At 40.7% G+C, this 23289-nt stretch overlaps 1 protein-coding gene across 4 annotated transcripts in view; it reads left to right on the top strand.

Annotated features, from left to right (window-relative positions):
- The window catches only part of CSMD1 (CUB and Sushi multiple domains 1), a 2000616-nt gene that overhangs the window by 1321545 nt on the left and 655782 nt on the right, over window positions 1-23289 (top strand). For all 4 annotated transcript variants that reach the window (XM_073336216.1, XM_073336215.1, XM_073336217.1 and 1 more), the window contains exons 9-10: window positions 6942-7066; window positions 12300-12421. In XM_073336216.1, coding sequence (XP_073192317.1) covers window positions 6942-7066; window positions 12300-12421 — 247 coding nt within the window. The remainder of the gene's footprint in view (window positions 1-6941; window positions 7067-12299; window positions 12422-23289) is intronic.

The raw sequence follows: 23289 nt of genomic DNA, 5'->3' as shown, positions 1-23289 counted from the left end.
TCACCTCTGTAAAATCAGGATGGTAGATAACTTACAGGGTAATTAGATTCAAAACATAGAGAATCCCTCTAGGCAAAACCTTAAGTTACAAAAAAGACACACAGACAGAAATAGTCATTCTATTCAGCACAGTTCTTTTCTCAGCCATTTAAAGAAATCATAATCTAACACATACCTAGCTAGATTACTTACTAAAAGTTCTAAGACTCCATTCCTGGTCTATCCCCGGCAAAAAGCAGCATACCGACAGACACAGAGCCTTTGTTTCTCTCCCTCCTCCCAGCTTTTGAAAGTATCTTGTCTCCTCATTGGTCATTTTGGTCAGGTGCCAGCGAAGTTACCTTTAGCTTCTTAACCCTTTACAGGTGAGAGGATTTTTCCTCTGGCCAGGAGGGTTTTTAAAGGGGTTTACCCTTCCCTTTATATTTATGACAGGAACATATTAATTGGGAAAGTTTGGGAAAATAAATCTTCCTTGCTATTTTAATTTTCAGTGGATTATTGCAATAAATATAATTAACTGTCTTTTTATCTTTCACTTCTTAGATGTTTGTTTGACTCTTGGGTATAATATCATCAAAACACTATAGCTCTGTTACAGGCATGAAATACTCCATAGAATGACTTTTTTTTTTTCAAAATAGATAAATGGACATTATAAAAACAAAATGTAATGTTCTGTAACTGTTAAATATCCATCTTAACCCAAAATATGTGAGAGTTACTTCTGAATTTACTTAGTAAGACATGAGTTCAGGTTCTCTGTTTTTACTTATGATAGCTGTTGAAGTTTTAATGGGACTGCATTCTGACTAAGATATTATTCAATGTAAGTAAGAGTCATAGACTCAGGCCATGTTTAGGGCTAAATCCTGATTCCAATTATTTCAATGGGAAGTTTGCCTGTAACTTCAATGGGATTAAGATTTTGCTCCTAATATGTCTTTATTATGAGCCTCTTACTCACAGTAGTGAGCAGTCAGTGGAATTGCTTGTCTGTAACTGCACCTCAGTGTAAGTAAGGGGTTCACAAACATGCACTCTAAGTTCCAAGGGGCTAGTCTACTCTGGAGACAATATAAAAATGGCACCTTCTGACTCAGATCTACATCCTGTGATTCATATCAGACAGCTATAATGGCAAATAATACATTCTTTGCTATATCCTGATAGCCCTCTGAAGCATGTGGAGTTATGACAGAATGAGCTAGATTCTATTTTCTGCATATTCCTCAACAGAATTGTTAAATAGTTCCATTTGCAGGATAAAATTCCGCCCTAAATTCTGCTCTGTGTGAGCAACCACACAGAAGACTTGTAATCTCAAATTCTGTCACACTTATTCATGATGTGAATGTTCTCTTCTGTTCTTCCTCCCTGCTCCTCACGCACATGCTGGCTGAGGTAGCTGGCCTGGTGCACAGGGTGTTTCGTGTACTGCATGCTGGGTAATAACATGAGGACTTCCAACTTTCTTAAACTAAACTGTCTCTTTTTAAAAAAGAACTATTTACAGAGGTGCTGCAACTGTAACTAACATTCTAGTCACAGCCGGTCACACACTGACTTTATGGTACCATCTCCAAAATCTTCCCTCCTCCAACTTGTGCTCCTCCCTCCACATTCCATGCAGCTTGCTATGCAGTGGAGAAGTAAGCTCCTCCAGATATAGGAAGGTAGTAACTAATTCCTTCCCAGTGCAATGGAAGAATCAGGGAGGAATTGTGACTCACATTTTAACCTTACAGAAACACAAAAAAATGTGTACATGTAACTCTAGACAGAATATTGGTCTGCCAGATCATTATTGGAAATGGGGTTGTAACAAAGGATTAACTCAATTTGACTGTGAGATCCTAAGCTGTATACAGTTGGTGGGGAAAAATAAAACCCATCATTCTCCTCCATGGCCTATCTGTTTACTTGTAAATTGAGAATTTCATCCTAAGATAATGGAGACAATAAATATGGTCCCCCACAATTCCACAGTGCCATTTTAAGAGGGCCACTTTTCAGAGTGGAACCAAATTTTAAGCAAATTGATTATGAAAAAAAGTTATTTCCTTTCAAACCACTGATAGTAGTAATAATAATACCAAAAGTTTGGTTCTAATGTTTACTCTTAGCTTCAGTTTGTCAAAATATTCCAGTTCTAACTTTATGGTAAGATTATTTTGCCACAATTATGAGTCAACCCAGATAATCTCCTTATATGGGGGAGGAAGGATGCTTTTGTGTTTGAGGCATTGCACTTGGACTCAGGAGAATTAGGTTCAGTTTCTGGCTCTACCAGAGATTTCTTATATGAGCACTTATTCTTTCTGTGTCTCAGTTCCCCGTGTAAAAACTGGGGATAATAGGAATCACCCTGGAGAGGAATCATGCACGTGTACAGGGCACTAATGCTTCTCCCAAGCTGCCACATTGTGCTCCAGAATGTAAGCTTTCATTTTTTTTAGAAAAGGAGCACTCTAGCACTTACGATAGGGAGAAAATCTTCAAAATATGATCCATATGTTGTCTCTCTCTGAGTCTGCTGAGAGCCTGAAACAATAGCTCTGAGGAATGTATTGCCCCATTCATCTCAAACAAATGTTAATGCAGAACCCAATGATCATTTAAATGCCAATATTGTTAACTACTTCACTCTAATCAAAGCATGTGAAAAGTGAGAAGAAGGATCATATTAAAAAGATTTATACTATGAGTAATGTATTATTTTGGCACCACAATTGTCTTGAAGTTACCACGATTAGCTGTTTTTTTTTAACTCAAAAAGGAGTCAATTCCAAAAAGTCTACTACTGTAATGCCAGGGAGGCCTCTGAGCTTCACCTAGTTGGAGCCAGGCCTAAGGAACCCAACAAGCCCATGGGTGTATTTGAATCCCACTGAAGGGAAGCTAACCTCAAGGAACCACAGAGCAGATCTAATCATATTTTAAACATCTGCTGTAAGTGAATGGTGTCTCCGGTGAAAGGAATGCCTTTTGTGGATGAAGCTTTATTTGTGGCTGGATCATGCTATTTCTATCTTCCACTCCCCCACATTTGACCTTGAGGAGATAATACTCTGCTACCTAACAGGACTGTTGTAAGGATAAATCCATTCATGTTTTTTAAAGTACTCCAATAGTACAGTGAGTAGCACATAACTACCTGTACATAAAAACTCATATATCAGTGCATTCACTCATTCATCATTTATCCAAAGTCCTATTTTTCTGAATGTCTTAAAGCCTCCTCAATTGTAGCCAGTAGGATTATGAAGGGACCAAGATTATTCCTTGTCTCCTAAATATTTACTTCTCACCTGCAAACAGCATGAAACTAATACTATTATATATATTAGGACTCCCTTTTAATGGCTACATAAAGGAGCTGCTGAATATACAAAAATAAAAAAAAATCAATTTGATTTTTTTCCCTCTGTGTAATAACACATTCAGCTTTTCTCTTAGGAAAAGTAATGCTGTTCTTTGCTTCACATTGATTTTAGAAAAAAAATGAAATATTTTGTGGAGAACAAAAGAAAGGCAATATGTTTTTGTAGTTTCAAGTAAAGATCTGAGAAGCTGCTATTGCACTTATCAGGAGAATGATGACTGTGGATATTATGCTGAGCTGCAATATGTGAAAAGGCACATTATTCAACAGCTTCCCAAGACTGCATAAAGACACTTAGTGATTTAGATTGATGGAAAGGGAGAGGGTTCATTTTCAAGTCAGCGGAGACACTGCTGATTCAGTGGTGACAAGTCCTTTGGTGAGGGTTTCATAGTTTTAAACATAATAATGACACTCTAATATTACAATATCATCTTGTGTGCTTTGTGATTTTCACCTGTTAGTTCCTTCTTCGAACTCCCCTCCCACCCCCAAGCCCAACACTTAACACTTTACTTAAGTTTAATAAGAGAGAAAGTGTCTCTCTGTGAATTCAAATATGAGGAAGAAATGTCATTTAAATTAATGCTCAGCCTTGTACTCCCACCATATTTTCCTCTGATTTTAATATTTGTTTAATGAGAACAGAAGCAACTCAATATTGAGTCAATTACAACTTTTTTTTTTTTGTGGGAAGTGGCAACTTATCTAATTATTTTAAAAAATAAAAAAATGAAATATACAATGGATTTAATAAATAAATTCCCATATTCCTTAATTCACATGAGGCTTTGTGGAATCCAGGGTGCAGGGCATAATGTTTCATATTTTTTCTGATGAAAATTTTAAAACAAAAATGTTCTGATTTTTTTTTCCTGAGAAAATTTTGAAACAAAACTTGTTCAGGTTTTTTCCTAAGAAAATCTTATTGTATTGTTTCTCTTTTTCATGAATCTTTTTGTGTCTAGCTTCAATTCAAAATTTTTGTTTTGATTCAAATCCAAACTGAAATTTCAAAAAGGAGTGGTAAAGGGGAGAGAAAAACCTCTCCATTATTCTCCCTCTACAGCCCCACTCAGCAGTAAAAGTGTGGGGGAGGAGGGGAGAAATTTGGAACTTGCCATTTTAACTATATGAATTACACCCACACAGTGTACAGCTACAGTAAGGCATGTACCTATGCTATGCCAAGAGTCCTAGACCATTGTAATAGCGAAGGTAACGCAACTAATCACTACTCTTACTCTACAGCTAATTTGCATGCAACAGTTTCATTGGTTGTATGAGGAAGACTGCACAGAGGGTGGATAATTTGGCCCAACTGCCACACCTATGTGACAGTATGGGCTTTCAGTTACTGGTGGGCAATAATAGCATACGCAAATTCCAACTAAAGCAGCATTTCTCAATCTCTTCAAGTTGGCTTTTTAAAGTCAAACAATTTTGTGATCCATTTATACTATTAACTCTCATCATAACAATAAGCCTATATAATTTAACTGTGTTTTGAGAGGTTGACATAAAATACATGACTTTGACAGGTAAGGGTGTGTAGGAAGTGGGGGGTGTGAAATATTCTTTTAGACTGTGACAAAAATGTCAAAACCTTGATTGCCTTCTGTGACCCCCCTCCCCTCCAACCTCCATGGGGATCATGACCTGCAAGCTGAGAAACACTGAGCTAGAGAAATTTCATATGTAGTGATTATTTTACCCATGCTTGAAATACAGTGGCTGTTGAACATCACACAGCAAGATTACACAATAAGTTAGTGCAGGAACAAAGAATACAACAACCAGTAGAAACTCTTATGTGTGGGAAAAAGTACAGGTAGACAGAGTGTTTTAATTACACAGTATTTTTACATTGTTTTGAAAGGCTGAGTTTAAGATAAACTTCATAATGGAATATTTATAATATATTTTACATTAGAACTGGCTAGAACCCAAAATTCCATGAGAAATTTCATTTTTTCCCTTTCTGAACAGGAACAAATATCAAAATGTTGACATTTTCCATGGAATGAAATTCCAACACTTCATTCTGGAAAAATAAAAAAAAAAATACTGCTCTTCAAGCTTTCACTTTGTTTCAAAAAGTTGAAATTTATTTAGTTTTAACTTTTTTGACTCAACTATTTGCATTAAGACTAGGTTATATTGTCTAAGTGAAATATTTCTACATTATCAAAATTAATCATTTCAATAATTTTTCATTTAAAATTTTGATGAAAACTGTATGTTCCCACCAAATGTTTCATCTTAATTGAATCAGCCTTTTCTGATGGGAAAACATATTGTTAGAAATGTTTTCAAGTAGCTATCTTGCATAGCATTTCAGGATGTAACATGAAAGTAGTGGCTATATTGCCATAGCTGCTTTATGCCCCAAACTGCCCCTCATATAGCTTTGAGACTTTATTGTTACAGTTCTGTGCCAGTGCTTAGTAGGACCTTTAAAATATCTAGATATTTTATCTGACACTGAAGTAAAAGTTCTTTAGACTGTTGTCTAGACCGTATGCATTGGTTCTGAAGTTACTTATAGTAAGTTTTCTCCATGTATAGTAACAGTAAGGGGTGAAAGTAACATAAAAGACTTACCGGTATGGGGCCTGGCTCCAGGCCCCCAGAAGGGGCAGGGCCTTGGGTGGAAGGGGTGGGGCTGGGGGTCAGCCTCCCCCGGCTAGCCCTTCTGTGCTGCTAGGCCCCGCACTGCCCAGGGCTCCGGCAGTGATTTAAAGGACCCGGGGCTCTGGTCAGTGCCGCAAGCCCTGAGCCCTTTTAAATTGCTGGGCCCTGGGGCTACTGCCCCTTTTGCCCCCCTCTGTTGGCAAAAGGAGCAGCGTACAGGCCCATACCGGCAGCCACTTCTTACCGGTATGCTGTACCGGCCTGTACCAGCCCACTTTCACCTCTGGTAACAGTAATCATCTTTCACTACATTTAAGACCAAATGTATCCCTGCTTTAACCCTCTGAAGTAAGTTTCAGAAGAGGATTGTTCAGCACAGTGAGTTTTCCTTTTTTTCACTCAATGGTGGCTGATTACATTCATCATTCTTACTCTGTAGAGCAGCATTTCCCAAACTTGGGACACCGCTTGTGCAGGGAAAGCCCCTCGTGGGCCCAGCCAGTTTATTTACCTGCCGTGTCCGCAAGTTCGGCTGATCGCGGCTCCCACTGGCCGCAGTTCGCTGTGCCCGGCCAATGGGGGCTGCGGGAAGTAGCGCAAGCTGAGGGACATACTAGCAACTGCTTCCTGCAGCCCCCATTGGCTGGGCACAGCCAGTGGGAGCCGCGATCGACTGAACCTGCAGACACGGCAGATAAACAAACCAGCTGGGCCTGCCAGGGGCTTTCCATGTACAAGCGGTGTCCCAAATTTGGGAAACATTGCTGTAGAATATAAGCTCTTTCTTATCTGAAAAAAGAGAACTTTTCCTTAAATTCGTGTTTGGATCTTGAATTAGTGGTGCTATAGTTGTTTGATGAAGGATTCCTGATGGTTTCTGTAATGAGCTTAATCTTTCTCCTTTTCTTTCCATTATCCCCAGGGTGGGTGCAAGTGTACAATTCTCCTGTGAGGATAATTATGTGCTCCAGGGTTCTAAGAGCATCACTTGCCAGAGAGTGACAGATACACTAGCTGCTTGGAGTGACCACAGGCCAATCTGTCGTGGTAAGATTTGACTCCTTTAACATTTTTTCCATTTTAAAAAAATCTAACATGGTCTCTTTGTATTATTTCCCTGCCCTTTCTGATATTTGCAAGTCCTTCCAATTTAATATCATCTGCAAATTTTTTTAAAGTGCTTTTAACTCCCTCCATCTGATAACTAAGAAAGATGTTAAATGAATCCTCTATTTTCCTTGTTGCTAAAAGAAAAAAAATAGTATAATTCAGTTCTAAAGGGACAATAATCTGTTTAGAAACACTTCCAAAACTAGAGATTAATGTGATTTGCATCACGAAAACACTGCACAACACTCTGAGGATCAGATTGCAGCCAGCCTCTATGGAGCTGCAAGGTTTATTGTTTTAGGCCAAGTCTACACTATAAACTTACATCAGTATAACTATGTCACTGTGAAAAATCCACACCCCTAAGCAACATAGTTATACACACCTAACCCAGTGTGTAGACAGTGCTTTGTCAATGCGAGGGCTTCCCCTGTTGGCATAGCTACTGCCTCTCATGGACGTGGAGTACCTTTGCAACCAGAGGACTGGAGGGATGAGGCTGGAGAGTGAGCCTACTGGGCTGCTATTAGGGTTGTGGTGCCAGGATGGAAGTAATGCTGCGAGTTCTCTGTGTACCCTTGGCAGGATGAAGAGAAGTGTACCCATTGAATAGCTGCAGTAATACCATATTGCTGTCCTAATACACAAGCATGATAATGGGTGAAATTAGCAAACCAATGGGTATAATTGAAGATGGCACTATTAGTGACCCATTGCCTCCCTGGTTACAAAATATGGCTCCATCACTACCCGCGGGCCAACCTCTATTTATATAGACAGGCTTCCAAAGGTGCCAATACTCTGTGTTCCCATCTCATAAATTAAACTGTACAATGCAACATACACTATAATCATAGGACTGGAAGGGACCTCAAGAGATCATCTAGTCCAGTCCCCTGCACTCATGGCAGGACTGAGTATTATCTAGACCATCCCTGACAGGTGTTTGTCTAACTTTCTCTTAAAAATCTCCAATGATAGAGAATCCACAAACTCCCTAGGAAATTTATTCCAGTACTTAACCACTCTGACAGGAAGCTTTTCCTAATCTCCAACCTAAACCACCCTTGCTGCAATTTAAGAGCATTGCTTCTTGTCCTATCCTCAGAGGTTTTCTCCCTCCTCCTTGTAACAACCCTTTATGTTCTTGAAAACTGTTATCATGTCCCCTCTCAGTCTTCTCTTCTCCAGGCTAAACAAACCCAATTTTTTCAATCTGCCCTCATAGGTCATATTTTCTAGACCATTAATTTTTTTGGTGCTCTTCTCTGGACTTTCTCTAATTTGTCCACATCTTTCCTGAAATGTGGTGCCCAGAACTGGACACAATACTCCAGTTGAGGCCTAATCAGCGTGGAGTAGAGCAGAAGAATTACTTCTCGTGTCTTGCTTACAATACTCCTGCTAATACATCCCAGAAGGATGATCACTTTTTTTGCAACAGCGTTACACTGTTGACTCATATTTAGCTTGTGATCCACTATGACCCCCAGATCCCTTTCCGCAGTACGCCTTCCTAGGCAGTCATTTCCCATTTTGTATGTGTACAACTGATTGTTCTTTCTTAGGTGCAGTACTTTGCATTTCTCTTTATTGAATTTGAACGGTTCATCAAATTCCTTAAACAAATATCAAGTATCCATGTGGATAATAAAACAAACACAACCCACCAAAGTCTTCAGCCCACCCCATCTTCAAAAGCCTGATGAGGAAAACGTAGGCTGTGGCTGACAAGACAGGGATTAAGTTTCAAAGTTGAATTCTCATAGAAAGTATACCTTACCGTAACTCCTATTTATAGCTAAAGGACTCTGATTCAACTGCCTATGCTAATCTATTTAGTAAACCATGAATTCTACCTTTATGTCACTGTATTTTGCATTAGCTTTGGTTTCCAAACCTGTCTTTAGGTGTAGTCTCAGTTGCAGTCCTTGCTCTCTCTTTTACATTTAGATACTACTATCACAGTTAGATTGCAAGCCAATGGCAGAAGGACCAGGGAGGAAATGGAACTTGGCCCAGGTCTTTTCTCCATGCCTCTGAGGAGATTTGGCCAGCTGCAGTGTGGGAAACACAAACTACACCCTCCTACAAATTGACACAGCAGGCTTTTCCTTGTATGTGACTTTAAGCTCCAGGAAACATTGTACCTGCAGTTGGATGGGGGAGGTCCACACTCCGTCAAATGGCGGGCAGCAACTAAAAGCCACAGTGTAGACTTGACTATTAATTTTATTATGAGTCCAACTCCCAGATTTTCTAATTAACGTATTTCTTTAATATTAAAATTTTGCCTCTCCAAAGCGTCAGGCACAAATAAGTCAATTTCAAATTACTTACAAAAGTTATCTGCATATACTTTAATGTAGAAAAATAGACATAACAATTACGTAACTGCGTTGAACAATTTTGGGTGATTTTCTTATGGCTAGGGCCCTGCCAAATTGACAGCCCATTTTGGTCAATTTTTTGGTCATGGGATTTTAAAAAAAAACCATAAATTTCATGATTTCAGATATTTAAATCTGAAATTTCATGGTGTTCTACTTGTATGGGTCCTGATCCAAAAAGAAGTTGGGAGGGGGGTCACAAAGTTATTGTAGGGCGCGGGGGTTGCGGTACTGCTACCCTCACTTCTGCGCCGCTGCTGGCAGTGGTGATGCCTTCAGAGCTGGTTGACCAGAGAGTGGTGGCTGCTGGTGGGAGCTCAGCTCTGAAGGCAGAGCTGCTGCCAGCAGCAGTGAAGAAGTAAGGATGGCATGGTATGGTATTGCCACCCTTACTTCAGTGCTGCTGCCTTCAGAGCTTGGCCGTTGGTCAGCAGCTGCCACCACTCTCCATTCGCCCAGCTCTGAAGGCAGCGCAGAAGTAAGGGTTGCAATACTGTGACCCTCCCCCCCCCCAAAAAAATAACCTTGTAACCCCCTTTTAGGTCAGGATCTCCAGTTTGAGAAACACAGTTTGAGACTCTCACCCATGAAATCTCTATAGGATAGGGTAAAAGCACACAAAAGACCAGATTTAACAGGGGGAGACCAGATTTCATGGTCCGTGACCATTTTTCATGGCTGTGAATTTGTTAGGGTCCTAGCTCTGCCCAAATATTTGTATCACCTTTGGAATCAAGGCCAAAATATGGTCAGACTTATAGAAGAAATATGCTAAAATTTAAGAAATGGCACAATAAAAGTTAATTTTCTTCTGGTTGGACCACTGGAGCTATGATGCATCTACTGGGTCATGGAGCCAAAGTATCCTCTAGTTCAGATCTCATGATTCTGGTCCTGTTATTCTAATGGTTAAAGTTACTCTTGGTTGGTACAGTCAGGAGATGCTGATCCGCTAAATATGTTATTTCCCTTTCATGTTGTTAAATCTGAACACTGATACTTCTCCATATGATAGACATGCTTAGCTTGCTAGTGGTCTTCATTCATGCTTTGGTAGAATTACCTATATGGATGCAAGGATGCATTTGGCTTTTCTGCTGACACTGTTGTTATTGCCACTTTAGGTGCCTAAGTCCAAAGTTTAGGCACCACTGGCATTCATGAAACCCCCACTAAGCTGCTGCATAACCCTGTAAGTGCCTAAAATCCTGAGGCACCACCTACATTTCCACCATTAATGTCCCCAAACATGACTACATTTCAGTGGCTGGGCAGGTGATCAGCCATCTAAGTCCTGACATTGTCTGGCAGCTTGGTGCTTAACTCATCCCTAAGCCACAGCAAGATTCATAGAGTAGACATTCCTCCACCTATTTTGCCTTCTGGGCCTAATCCAGTAGGTCTGCTCAGAGAAGGCCTAAACCCACACAAAACAGACAGAAGGCAGCATTCCTCCATTTTTATCATTTAGCCCCGTGGTTAGGGAACTCACCCAAGATGTGGGAGACCCAAGTTCAGTTGCCTCCCTCTGCCTGATATGGCAAGGGAATTTTGACTTTTGTCTCCCACATCTCAGGAAAGTGCCCTCACCACTGATCTGGGGGTTATTTTGGGGTGGTGCTCTCCTGTTTAAGCTGTTCTACTGTGTATAAATGTAATATTCATTAGGCCAGAGGGAGGGTGAGAATCACTCTATATGCCAGTAGTTAGGGGACTCCCTTGGGAAGAGACCCAGTGGCAGCTCTTGCAAAAATGGCGTAGTTGCCTAACTCCGGGGAAGAGTTCATGCTGTGAATCCCAAGTAGAGATAGGTGCCTCCCTCTACTCTGGACTCAGGCACCCAACTACCTGAGTGGAGTGCAATTAAGCTCCACCCCTCTCCTCAGCATTTTCTACTAGCTAGTGATTCAGTGTACTGGCATTTAAGAATCCTAATTTAGGCACCCAATTCTCCTAATGCATAATACACCTAACTCAAGGTTGTGAATGCCATTAGGCTGCAGGATGCCTAAAAGTTTGGCATTAACACTAGTCAATGCAATGCCTAAATCTCATTGAAAGTTAATGAGGTGGGAGGGTCACAGAGTCTGGGCTGCGGCCTAACCCCAAATATCTACATTGTAAGTAAGCTCCTTAGCCCGAGCCCCATGAGCCCAAGTTAGCTAGCATTGGCCAGCTGTAGGTTTTGCAGAGTAGACATACCCTAAGTCACTAAGGAGATTTTGAACATTTTATCCCTATACATTTGGCCAAGGTCACATAGGAAATCTGTGAGAGCGTGGAGTTGAACCCAGGAATGCCTGGACCATCCCCTGCAATGGGACGGATTTAGAGATCACAGAAATCCATGCGTAGAGCAGGGGAAACTGTTACAAAGAGCAATACATTCTCATCTAATGTTTCTGCTGTCTATGCCAAAAAACCTGCAGAGCAACCTTGAAAGAACATTTGTGCCTGCCAGTGGACAGTGGTGCCACTGAGGTGAAACTTCCCCTTGCCATGTGGGGAATTCACTTACAATAAGAATAAAGATAAGGTAGAGTAATTATTTTTTTTCATGAACTGAAAAGCACTCCTGTGTTTCTTCTTTAAGTCTTTTTTCAAGGATTTTGAAATCCATTCTAACTTCTTCAGCACAGGATTATTTTACTGACTATTATTGTAGTCATTATTGTACAATAGACTGTTAATGATAAAATAGTTTTTTGTAAATAGTTTCCCCAAAATTACTTTCCACTGCAAAAAAATAATTCCTTTTCTCTTTGTGCTAATTATTCTAGCTAGAACATGTGGTTCTAATCTGCGTGGACCAAGTGGAATTATTACATCACCTAATTACCCAGTTCAATATGAAGACAACGCACACTGTGTGTGGGTTATCACAACAACAGATCCAGAAAAGGTATGCCTTTTATCTGTCTGATTGTCCAAACATGTAGATTTGGTGAACATGGGATTAAGGGATCTTTGCTTCAACGTATGTTATGAATGTACTGATTCCTAATATCCAGATGCTACGAATAAATGTAGGATTTTGAAAAAACAAAACAAAATACGAATGACTAAAACCTAAGATATTGTCCCTTTTGAATTGTAGGTTTCAGTCCAAGCCTCCAAAATGTAAATAAATGTCCCAGCATGTTATGTAAAATCAGGTACAACAATATATCAAATGGGGACTAATTCTGCAAGATATGCCATGGGGGCATGATCATTATTCAGGAGCCTTAAAATGGATAAGGGGGGAAATTATTTTCTCTACTCTTGTTCCTTATATTATTACCTAGTTATTATGGTTTTCATTTATTTTATTTGTCTTGACACACATGACTGTGGGTTTTAAAATTAGTATTTCCTAAGAGTTTTGCATACATAATTCTGATTAATTATAGTACACCAAAAGCAAAACCTGGTCTGCTGCTTGTACTGTTATGTTATCACAATGCATTTTTGTGTTGCTGCAAAATCAATCTCCTGACAATGTAAGTCAAATAGAGACCCCCTACTGTGAAAGAATAAAGAAACAGAATAAAACTCCCCCTGCTTTTCTTCACTAAAAGACTGAATATCTCAGCTGTGCAAAGCTAGAGAGTGAACAATGTGTATATATATTTTCAGCATTACAAATGTTAACTATTCCAATTCTATTTGCAACAATGTATTTTTGTTTCTATTAGTATATTAAAAAAAAAGAAACCAACAGCATGTCTCACCAGAAGATGGACACTTTGTAAGCAAACATAGGTGTGTACCATCCTTATATATTGTTCTTCTTTATGTAGTGTCCCTACGGGTGCTCCACTTGAGACGCACATGCGCCTCTCAAGCCCTTGATTGGAGATTGTCCATTAGCAGTGTCCATTGGCATGTGCATGCACTTTATACACTCAATGTGTGACACAAGGTTGTATATAGAGCGCAAGTCAGGTCAGGACCTCCTCCTCATACATCTGTCTTCAGACAGATTCAGTTCCCCTCCATCCTAGGCCAAGGTCTCCCCTAAGAGGGGGAAGACTTCAGAGGACGCAGAGATAGATCTGAAGAGGAGCTCCATTTCCCATCATAATGAGTTGGCTCCCAAAAGGTCCTGGTTTCCTGTTAAGTTTGTGGAGTTGGAGGCTTTGACCTCTCCGCTTAGTATCATGGAGCCAAAGGACTCCTCTTCTGGTACCAGTAGGGCCAGTAGATCCTGGAATGCTTCAGAGAAGCACGACTCCAGAGTACTATGTATAAAGGTCAGGAAGGCGAAGAACATACAGTCCTCTAGAATGGCATCATCTATGTCAGACTTACTATCAATGCCTTCTCATTCACAACTGCCAGTACTGGCAAAATTGAAGCACCAGACACCTTCAGCCTCCAGCACCTACGCACTCCAAATCAATGGTATCATCCACCTCAACTGCTGCATTGCTACCAATCCATTTGGTACTGCAGGAATTCTGCTACTCCAGGGACTTGTCAGCTTTAGATGAGCCGGAGTCCCCACTATATATGGGTTCTGAATGACTCTTTGTACTGAGACCCCAGCCTCTGGATTACCACTTGCTTCCTGGTACCGCAAGATTATCTGTCTTTTTCTGCTAGGTCACCCCTTTTGAAGGACACCAGGGGGGATGAAGGAAACATTCAATCAGTCTCCTCTTTATCAGTGCAGGTTTCTCTCCACATCAGTACAGGCACCCATACTTTGACAAGGATCCTCGTCCATGACAGTGCAGACGGTCTGCAAACCATCATCATTGAACGACATGCACCATGCACATGCACCATGTATTTGAGATCACACTGGTATGGGTAGGTTCACACTGTTTCTGGAAGTACTGGAATGTGTAGTATTCTGAGGATGTGGCAGTAGTCACCCTATCTCCAGCAGAAATGTAGGCACCTTGAAAATGTAGGGGCCTACAGGGTTAAGGAGCAGCTGAGTAGGGGCTTAGGATCTAAATTTTGGACTTAGGCACCTACTTCCCTTTGTGGATCTGGGCGAAAGTGCCTGCTTACCCTTTTGTTTCAAACCCCAAGTGTAGATAAGCTGTCCTTTGCCTCATATTGCATTTTTCTAGCCTGTAGACCAAAGTAGCAGGCTCTTAGAGCTACTTATCTTACTATTTTTTGTGTGTTTAAGGCTGCAACAACAGTCCACACACCTCAATCTTAAAATTAATTCAGTTTACTCATATGCACTGCAAAAACATCCCATTGGCTGATTCTAATTCCACTTGTAATTCGTGGCAAGTGATTAGCCACAAAGCCAGGCATCAAATTTGTTAGAGTTCAAAATGCTATTTCAGGCACCAATCCTATGCAAACATAGGCATGTGAACAATTTTAAGCAAATAAGAGTGCTGTTGGTGTCAATGGGACTAATTCATCTGTTGAAAATTAAACACATGCATAGGATTTGCAGGATCAGGGACAAACTTGCAGAAGTGAGGATATCGTGATATGTTATAGCTTATTCATAAAGTACGTTAAGCAGTTATTTTTAACTCTCAAAACCATGAAAACAGAAAATGCTTAGATCTTTAAGACCTACCTCTTACATTTTTGTGTATCCCTAAAAACTTCTAGGTGTGTTGCTAGTGACAGACAACATTTTCAGTGTTTCATAGAAGGATACCTGTGATAGACTGGGAAAAATCCGTTTTTTACCAAATTTTAACAGGTTTCAGAGTAACAGCCGTGTTAGTCTGTATTCGCAAAAAGAAAAGGAGTACTTGTGGCACCTTAGAGACTAACCAATTTATTTGAGCATGAGCTTTCGTGAGCTACAGCTCACTTCATCGGATGCATGCCGTGGAAACTGTAGCAGACTTTATATATACACAGAGAATATGAAAAAATACCTCCTCCCACCCCACTGTCCAGCTGGTAATAGCTTATCTAAAGTGATCATCAGGTGGGCCATTTCCAGCACAAATCCAGGTTTTCTCACCCTCCACCCCCCCACACAAATTCGCTATCACCAGCAGGAGAGTGAATTTGTGTGGGGGGGTGGAGGGTGAGAAAACCTGGATTTGTGCTGGAAATGGCCCACCTGATGATCACTTTAGATAAGCTATTACCAGCTGGACAGTGGGGTGGGAGGAGGTATTTTTTCATATTCTCTGTGTATATATAAAGTCTGCTACAGTTTCCACGGCATGCATCCGATGAAGTGAGCTGTAGCTCACGAAAGCTCATGCTCAAATAAATTGGTTAGTCTCTAAGGTGCCACAAGTACTCCTTTTCTTTTTGCAAATTTTAACAGACTCTCACCAGTGCATCCTCTGCCATATAGTTCATATAGCAACCCTCAGAATCCTATGAAAGGATATACAGCAATAATATTTCTCTGTGTAATACTAATTTTTGACTGGAAATCCTCAGGCTATTTTGTTGTGGATTCCTGGGGAGTTTTGAAAATGAAAGCCATTTTGATATGTGTTTCGCAATAGGTGGTCTGCTCCTTTAAGGGTGAAGGTGTTTGGGCAGCCAGCCCTGTTTTATTATCAGCCCCAGCAGGAAAGGGGTTAGGTCATGCCTATAAAGGGTTGAGACTAGAGAACTCTACTGAGGAGGAGGAGAGCTGCAGGATGGAGGTTTGCTCCTGTGACTGGCCCTAGAGCGGAGAGGTGGGTGCAGAGTGAAAGGTTTCCAGCCCCCTTCCGCCTGTGTCAGTCAGGGTAATAGCTAGAAATATCTTTGTCTTCCTTTGTTAACTTTTGTTTGACTTAATAAACTGAGCCCTGAGGGAAGAGCTTGAAAAAGGCCTGTAGCTGGTGTCAGACCTTCTTGAGCTGGGGAAACAGACCAGTAGTCTGACTGCGTTCTTTCGTCCTTGATACAGTCTAACAACTAAACTTTGGCACACATTTAAATATACACAAAAGGTTTATGCCAACACACATTGCAGTTCTTTTTAAAGTTGCCACTGTAAAATATTTGAAAATTTAAAACTTTCTCCTACTTATTACATTGGAGACAAAAATGTTCTTATTTTAGTTTCTTATATCATTTCTGTTTTGCAGAGCTACCTATGGGTTCTTTTAGTGTGTGAATACAATAGAACATTGGGTGGAAAAAAATACATACTCCTACAGTCCAAAACAAATCTTACCATTTTCTCTCAATATAAGAACACAGGAATATTGGTGACCTTAGCTGTACGGTTGTCTATTCTTAAAGAGAGTCATATGTGCAGGTACACTGCACATATAGACCCACCTTCCTGGTCACTGTCCTCCTTCCGCTAGTGCCCCAGACCTTTCTCCTATCCAAACTCTTCCTCTTTCAAGATATAAATGTATATTTCCTCTTCCACTTGATAGATTGGAATCCTGGCAAGTCAGTCAGTTTGCATACCTTTAGCAGTTGCCTCCCAAGCATGATTGAAGGGTGAAAATCAACAAACTATTGGAGGGTTCAAGCTTTCCACTTGGTGCATGCACCTAGACTTTCAGAAAGACAAAGCAGAGGGAGATACAGTTGACTAGTATTCCAGGAGGTCTTAGCCTTCTGCATCATAGTTCAGCTCATCCTGCCTTTCTAACTTTTTCTCAGCAATCATGGAAAGTCAATTCTGTATTTTAAAATAAAAATATCGTATATGGTGGTTTTCCAATGCTGACCTGAGCTGCATTTTTTAAACTCTCATCTCTCCCTGTGCCTGCAATGGGTGCCTTTAAAATATCTGTTGACGTTGGTTGGTTATTTTTTATTTTGTTCTTGCATGCAAGCTTTTTCATCCATGTTTTCTTTTGTCTCCTGGTTCAGTTTTCACCCATATCTCACTTTATTTTCCTGAAAGTTTCTTCTTCCTTAATTCCTATGGTGATTTTACTGGTGGACTCTAAGTGGCAACTTTGGCACAGACTCTGACCAACAAATAAAGGGAGTGTCACATGTATGCAAAAAGTTGCTAGGGTGCGTATCAGATGCTGAATTGGGGTTCTGCATGTCTTACTTGCAGAGAACCCTGCAATATGTTTGGTTTAGGAAAGCAAGACTTAAATTCCTTGTTGTGTCCCAGTCCTGCAGTAAGACAATTCTAGAACTCATGAATTACCACTTCATAAAGAGTGAAGGCTTGCTCACAGACCCAAACCTGAAACCACTGTTTTTCACATAAGTAGTCTTACTGGCGTCAAGGGGACTAGACAGGAAGGTCTTTGGAGCAGATGCAATGAGAATAATTAATAATAATACTTTACTTTAGGATTTGCCCCAAGGTCTGCTATAAGGAAACACAGAACAGTTCAATATTGATTTGTTAGAAGACATAGTGAGAAGATGCTTTAAAACCAGTTTCTGATACCTTTTCTCAGGTTCAGTGGTACCTTACTTTATAAGTAGACTCATTTATTTAGTGAAATTGCTTGCATGGTAAGTGTCCTACTTCATTATAGTAAAGGTACTAAAATCTCTCTTTCAGAGGGGAAATTATATACAGTTCTTCCTTTCCCCTATTTATGGGTGAAGGGTGATGGAATAAAAGATTCAGAATCTGTCTTGCATACTAAAAACTTTTTTAAAATAAAGTAAAAACTGGGATTATTTTGGAGAGAATCTAGAATATGTAATTGATCCAGTCCTATTTTAAGTACTTTCATTTATTTTAAAATATCTGTACTATAGTTTTCAATAACCATTGCACTCATTATCAATTGTCTGAGCTTCTTCTCTTACGTCTTCCCTTGAGTGTCACCAAGTCATTCCCAGATTATAGAGTATTTCACACAACAACAATTTTATGTGTTGTTATAGCATACTGTTTAAAAAAAAATCTGAAGTATTTTGGTAAGAATATGAACTACCAGATTATCTATCTGGAGTTTGTGTACGCACATATATGGAAAAACTAGGCAGTTGTTATTTGTCAAATTTAACATCCAGCAACATATTTTTTCTTTTCAAAAAGTTATATTTCCAGAGTTATCTTTCTAGGCATGCTCCATTTCAAATGCCTCAGACAGCCCTAAATGAGATTTCCAGAAATTTTAAGAAGCTAAGGCTCAGTACCTTGAATTCTCTGTAAACTTTGCAGTACCAATAGGTTCCTTATCTGCTTTAAAGCCAGAATAGGAAACTGCATGGTATGACTGATCGAGTGGGTTATCAAAATAAAGACAGATGGCAGTGGATTAACTCCTAAAATGGCATTAATGTTTTTTTAATTGCAATAAATACTTCTCTGCTGCCCTCTCTTCAGCTAGTTGTGTCCCAGTTTAACTTCAGTACAACTTAATTACAGAATAATTGTTATATCCAGTCACACTATAACTAGTAATAATGTGTGTGTGTGTGTGTATATATATAAATCATCCTGATTAATTCTTTGTAGTTAGATTGAGTTTTGAACTATCAGCCAGTAACTACAGGGAGTATAAAGTTACACTTAGAGGTGGTAATCAAACATTAGAGCTAAGAAATCATGTTAAATTAGGGCTTGTCTACACAGGGACACTCAGGAAAGTTAAGACAAAATAACTAATGGTGTGAAGTTAAAGCATATTAAACCCCTATGTTGATGTGCTCATTCAAAAGCAATGAAAAGTAGTTGACAACAACTGAATACACTTTGAAAGGGATTCAATTACAGGGATCTAAGTCCACTCTGATTGAGAATGAAAGCATCCCCACAGGGTTTAACGTGCTTTAAATAATCCCCTTTAATGTCACACCATTAGTTACTTTGTCTTAACTTCTTGAGAGTCCCCAGGTAGACAGTGAGGGATGTTTTTCCCCTTGAGTGTGTAGTGTTGTGTAAAGATCTGGCAAAGATCCTAACAGTTTGAAAGCTCTATTCACAGATTGCATGAGTAACTGGCAACCTGAGACATTCTTCTCAAGCTGCGGAAAACTACATTTTATAATACTTACATGGTGTTACTTGACTTTTAACATAGCACTTAAAATAGTGTGGATCTTTTATTTTTTTTCTGCCCCCTGGAAGAATGATTGAAATGATCAGGAGAACATGACATAATTTAGAAACACAGATTACAGATCCAGCTATTTTAGGATTGGTTCAGCATAAGTGGCTTCTTTGTTTCACTCAGATTACTTTAAAAAAAAAAAGAGGAGTCTTGAGGACAAGTAATGATAGAAATAACTTCTAAATTGACTGACTTCTTTCCTTTTTTGAATTACACTTGTGTAATTTCTTCTGCCTACTCAGTGTATTCAGTACGCAGTGTCACAAAGCATATTGTGTACAAAAACTGATACTGCAGCATTAAATTTAGATTTTATTCTCACAAAAATCATGAAATTTGTGCTAAAAGTCCCAAGGTAACTTTAATTCTGTCTAGCCCCATGTATGCATAGGATACTCTGTGTTCCACAGCATGGAACACATGCATGTCAGCTAACAGGCAAAGGTGCAATTTAGACATACAGTACCTCATTATTATGTAATTTACTCTATTAGCAATCTGAGATTAAAATTCACTTTAAGAGCATATGCAATAATGTAAAATTCTGCTTGTGTGTCTCGAATTATAGCAAAAATGTAAATAGCTTCCAAAGCCTAAATGTGTCCTGTTTAATATAATGAACAAACCAAGCCAGAGTAATTATCTAAAACAATCTGACGATAGTGTTATTTTAGTGTTTTGGATGAATGGTGTAGAATATGGTGCTATTTTTATTAAGGGTGACCTTTCCTACTTTATAAGACCTGACATGAGCACAGCATGATGGTATAGCTGGAGGGTAGTGTTTTATTGTTTTATTTATTGAATGCTTATGGGACAAGATGCTGTAACACAAGGAGGGCTGGAACTCAGGACTTTGACCTAACACTGCAGTCACTTAGGTCTTCTCAGGATACAACCTGGTAGTATAACAGTGCTGCAAATCTGCTGAATCATTGTGATAGGAGTGGCTTGTGAACTTCACCTTGCTATAAATTAATTGGAAATGACTGTGTAGGAAGAGGGAAATAGCGAGTTAGGACAGAGGAGGTTATGGAGGGAAACAAACCTAGGGACAACTAACCTTGAGAAGGATGAGAGTTACCAAAAAAGTCGCATGCCAGAAAGGTAATTATCTGGGTGCTATTTTAGAATGTGAATGCTCTGTTGAGGGAAGGTGAAGCATTCAGACTACAGAGAAAGTGAATGCATGACGGTGTGGTATAGCATAAAAGATTGATTAACATAAGTCTATCTGTACAGGGCTTAGAGGGTGTTATACAGACTCTCAAAAAGACCCAACATTGCTGTTTTAAACATAGAAATATGACACAACATCTGGTATTTCAAGTCCCTCCCACACCTAGTAGCAAGTCTTGGGCACCAATGGGAGGTGAGGAGTCTTCCATTTTTTAGTGATCTAATAATCAATATAAAAATGTAGACTATGAAATATACTTTTGTTTGTACAGGTAAGAGTTGCACAACGGACTTAAATTAATTACTAGCTAATTGTAAATCTGCATAAACCCAAATTCCTCATTGGTTTGAAAAAAAAATGCTGCAGGGACAGAGAGTCAACATTGTCTTTCATCAAAGAACTATTTGGTCAAATAATCTCCTAGGCCTGTGGGATTATAGACCAGTCAGTCTCACTTCAGTACCCATACACATACTGAACAATTTATTAAACAATCAGTTTGTTCAAACCTAAAGCATAATAAGATGATGTGTAATAGCCAATGTGGATTTGTCAAGAACAAATCACGTCAAACCAATCTAATTTTCTTCCTAGACAGAGTAGCCAGCGGGGAAGCAAATATGATATATCTGGAATTCAGTAATACCTTTGACACAGTTCCACACAATACTCTTATAAGCAAACTAGGGAAATATGGGTCTAAATTATTATAAGGTGGATGTGACACTTCTCGGAGGTATCTAGGGCTGTGAGGCACCTTGCTGTTACCTGGCCCTTGTATGATGAATCCTTGTCTGGGGGTCAATTCTCCAACTCCACTGGCCATCAGCAGCACAAGCACTCCCCTCTAGGCTTTGCAGGCTCCACTGTTAATTTTTCAGGTTATCAATTGGCATACTCCAAATCTCAAGCCCTCCCAGCATCTCCCTGGAATGTCCACCCCCTTGTCCACTAGACACTTGCAGTATTCACAAATTCACTGCTTCTGGGAAAACTGTATGCCCCAGCTATGGTTGCCAACTTTATAATTGCATAAAAGTGAACTCCTAGCCCTGCCCTTACCTGAGGCCCTGCTCCCCGCTCACTACATTCCCCCTCCTTCGGAGGCTCATTCCCCCATCCTCACTCACTCACTTTCACTGGGCTGGGGCAGGGGGTGCGAAAGGGGGTGAGGCCTCTTACTGGGCTTGCAGGCTCTGGGGTGGGGCCATATATTAGGGGTTCAGGGTGCAGGAGGGATTCCAGGCTGGGGCAGGGGGTTGGGGTGCAGGAGGGGATAATGGCTCTGGCTGGGAGTGTGGGGTCTGGGGTTCAGAGGGCAGGAGGGTTTCCGGGCTGGGGCAGGGGGTAGGGGTGCGGGCTCTGGGGTGGGGCCAGGGATTAGGGGTTTGGAATGCAGGAGGGGGCTGCAGGCTGCAGGGTGGAGCAGAGAGGTTCAGGGTGTGGGAGGGGGCTCTGGGCTGGAGCAAGGGGTTGGGTGCAGGGGTGTGAGGGTTCCATCTGGGGGTGGAGGCTTTGGGATGGAGCCGGGGATGAGGGCTTTGGGGTGAAGAAGAGGGCTCCAGGTGTGTGTGTGTGGGGCGGGGGGGGGGGGGGGGCTCAGGGCATGGGCAGGGGATTGGGGCTCAGGGTTGGGGCTTGGGCTTACATCCAATGGTTCCCAGTCAGCGGCGCAGCAGGGCTAAGGCAGGTTCCCTGCCTGTCCTGACTCAGCGCTGTGCCCTGGAAGTGACCAGCAGGTCTGGATCGGGGGGGGGGGGGGAAGGCTCCATGTGCAGCTCTCGCCCGCAGGCACCCCCGTCCCCAGGTGGCCGCAGTTCCTACTGGCTGCAGTTCTCAGCCAATGGGAGTGCAGAGCCAGTGCTCAGGGCAGTGCACAGAGCCCCGTGGCCCCCCTGTCGAGGAGCTGGATCTGCTGGCCACTTTTGGGGTGCAGCATGGAGCCAGGACAGGTAGGGACTAGCCTGCCTTTGCTCCACAGCACCACTGACCAGACTTTAAATGGCCCAGTTGGTGGTGCTGACCAGACTCGCCAGGATTCCTTTTCAGTTGGTTGTTCTGTGTGAGAACCGGATACCTGGTCACCCTATCTCCAGCTTACCCGTGCCACCTCAGATCACAACTCCACTTAACACATAGCACTTTAATATGGTTATAATTAAATGAAGTATGTTTGTTTAACAAAGCATAGAGTAATAGCAAGTCAAGCTATTGGAAACAAATGGTAACCTATAAACTAAAATCATAACAAGAATTCTAGAGCCTAGACTTCATTAAGAAGATAATCTTATGTCTATTCAAGTTTTGCTCAGCCAAAATCCTTGCAGTGCTTTACAGCCAGACTGGCTATGACCCTCCTTCATGAGACACACATTCTGTCAGCTTGCTCCTTAGTGAAGGACTGCTTGTGTTTCTTTGCACCCCAAGCTATACCAGAAAAAATATTTTTTGTCTTTATTCATAAACAGGACACCTGCTGTTTGTTTCATCTTGTAGATTTCCTTTCTTGTATATTTCATAATCTCTTCTTTTTCCTGTGGCTCAATATGCAAATGGCTATGTTGTCAAGAATACAATACACAAATAACCAGACAGGGAGATAGGTGTCCATTACCTGGTGTCTAAAAGGAACGTTTCTGAGGTATGTCATCTCCTTGTGACCTTCCTTAA

Source organism: Lepidochelys kempii, chromosome 3 (genome assembly GCF_965140265.1).
Source record: "Lepidochelys kempii isolate rLepKem1 chromosome 3, rLepKem1.hap2, whole genome shotgun sequence".
Lineage (NCBI taxonomy): Eukaryota > Metazoa > Chordata > Testudines > Cheloniidae > Lepidochelys > Lepidochelys kempii.
Note: the sequence above shows the minus strand (reverse complement) of the source record. Positions and strands in the feature narration are given on the sequence as shown.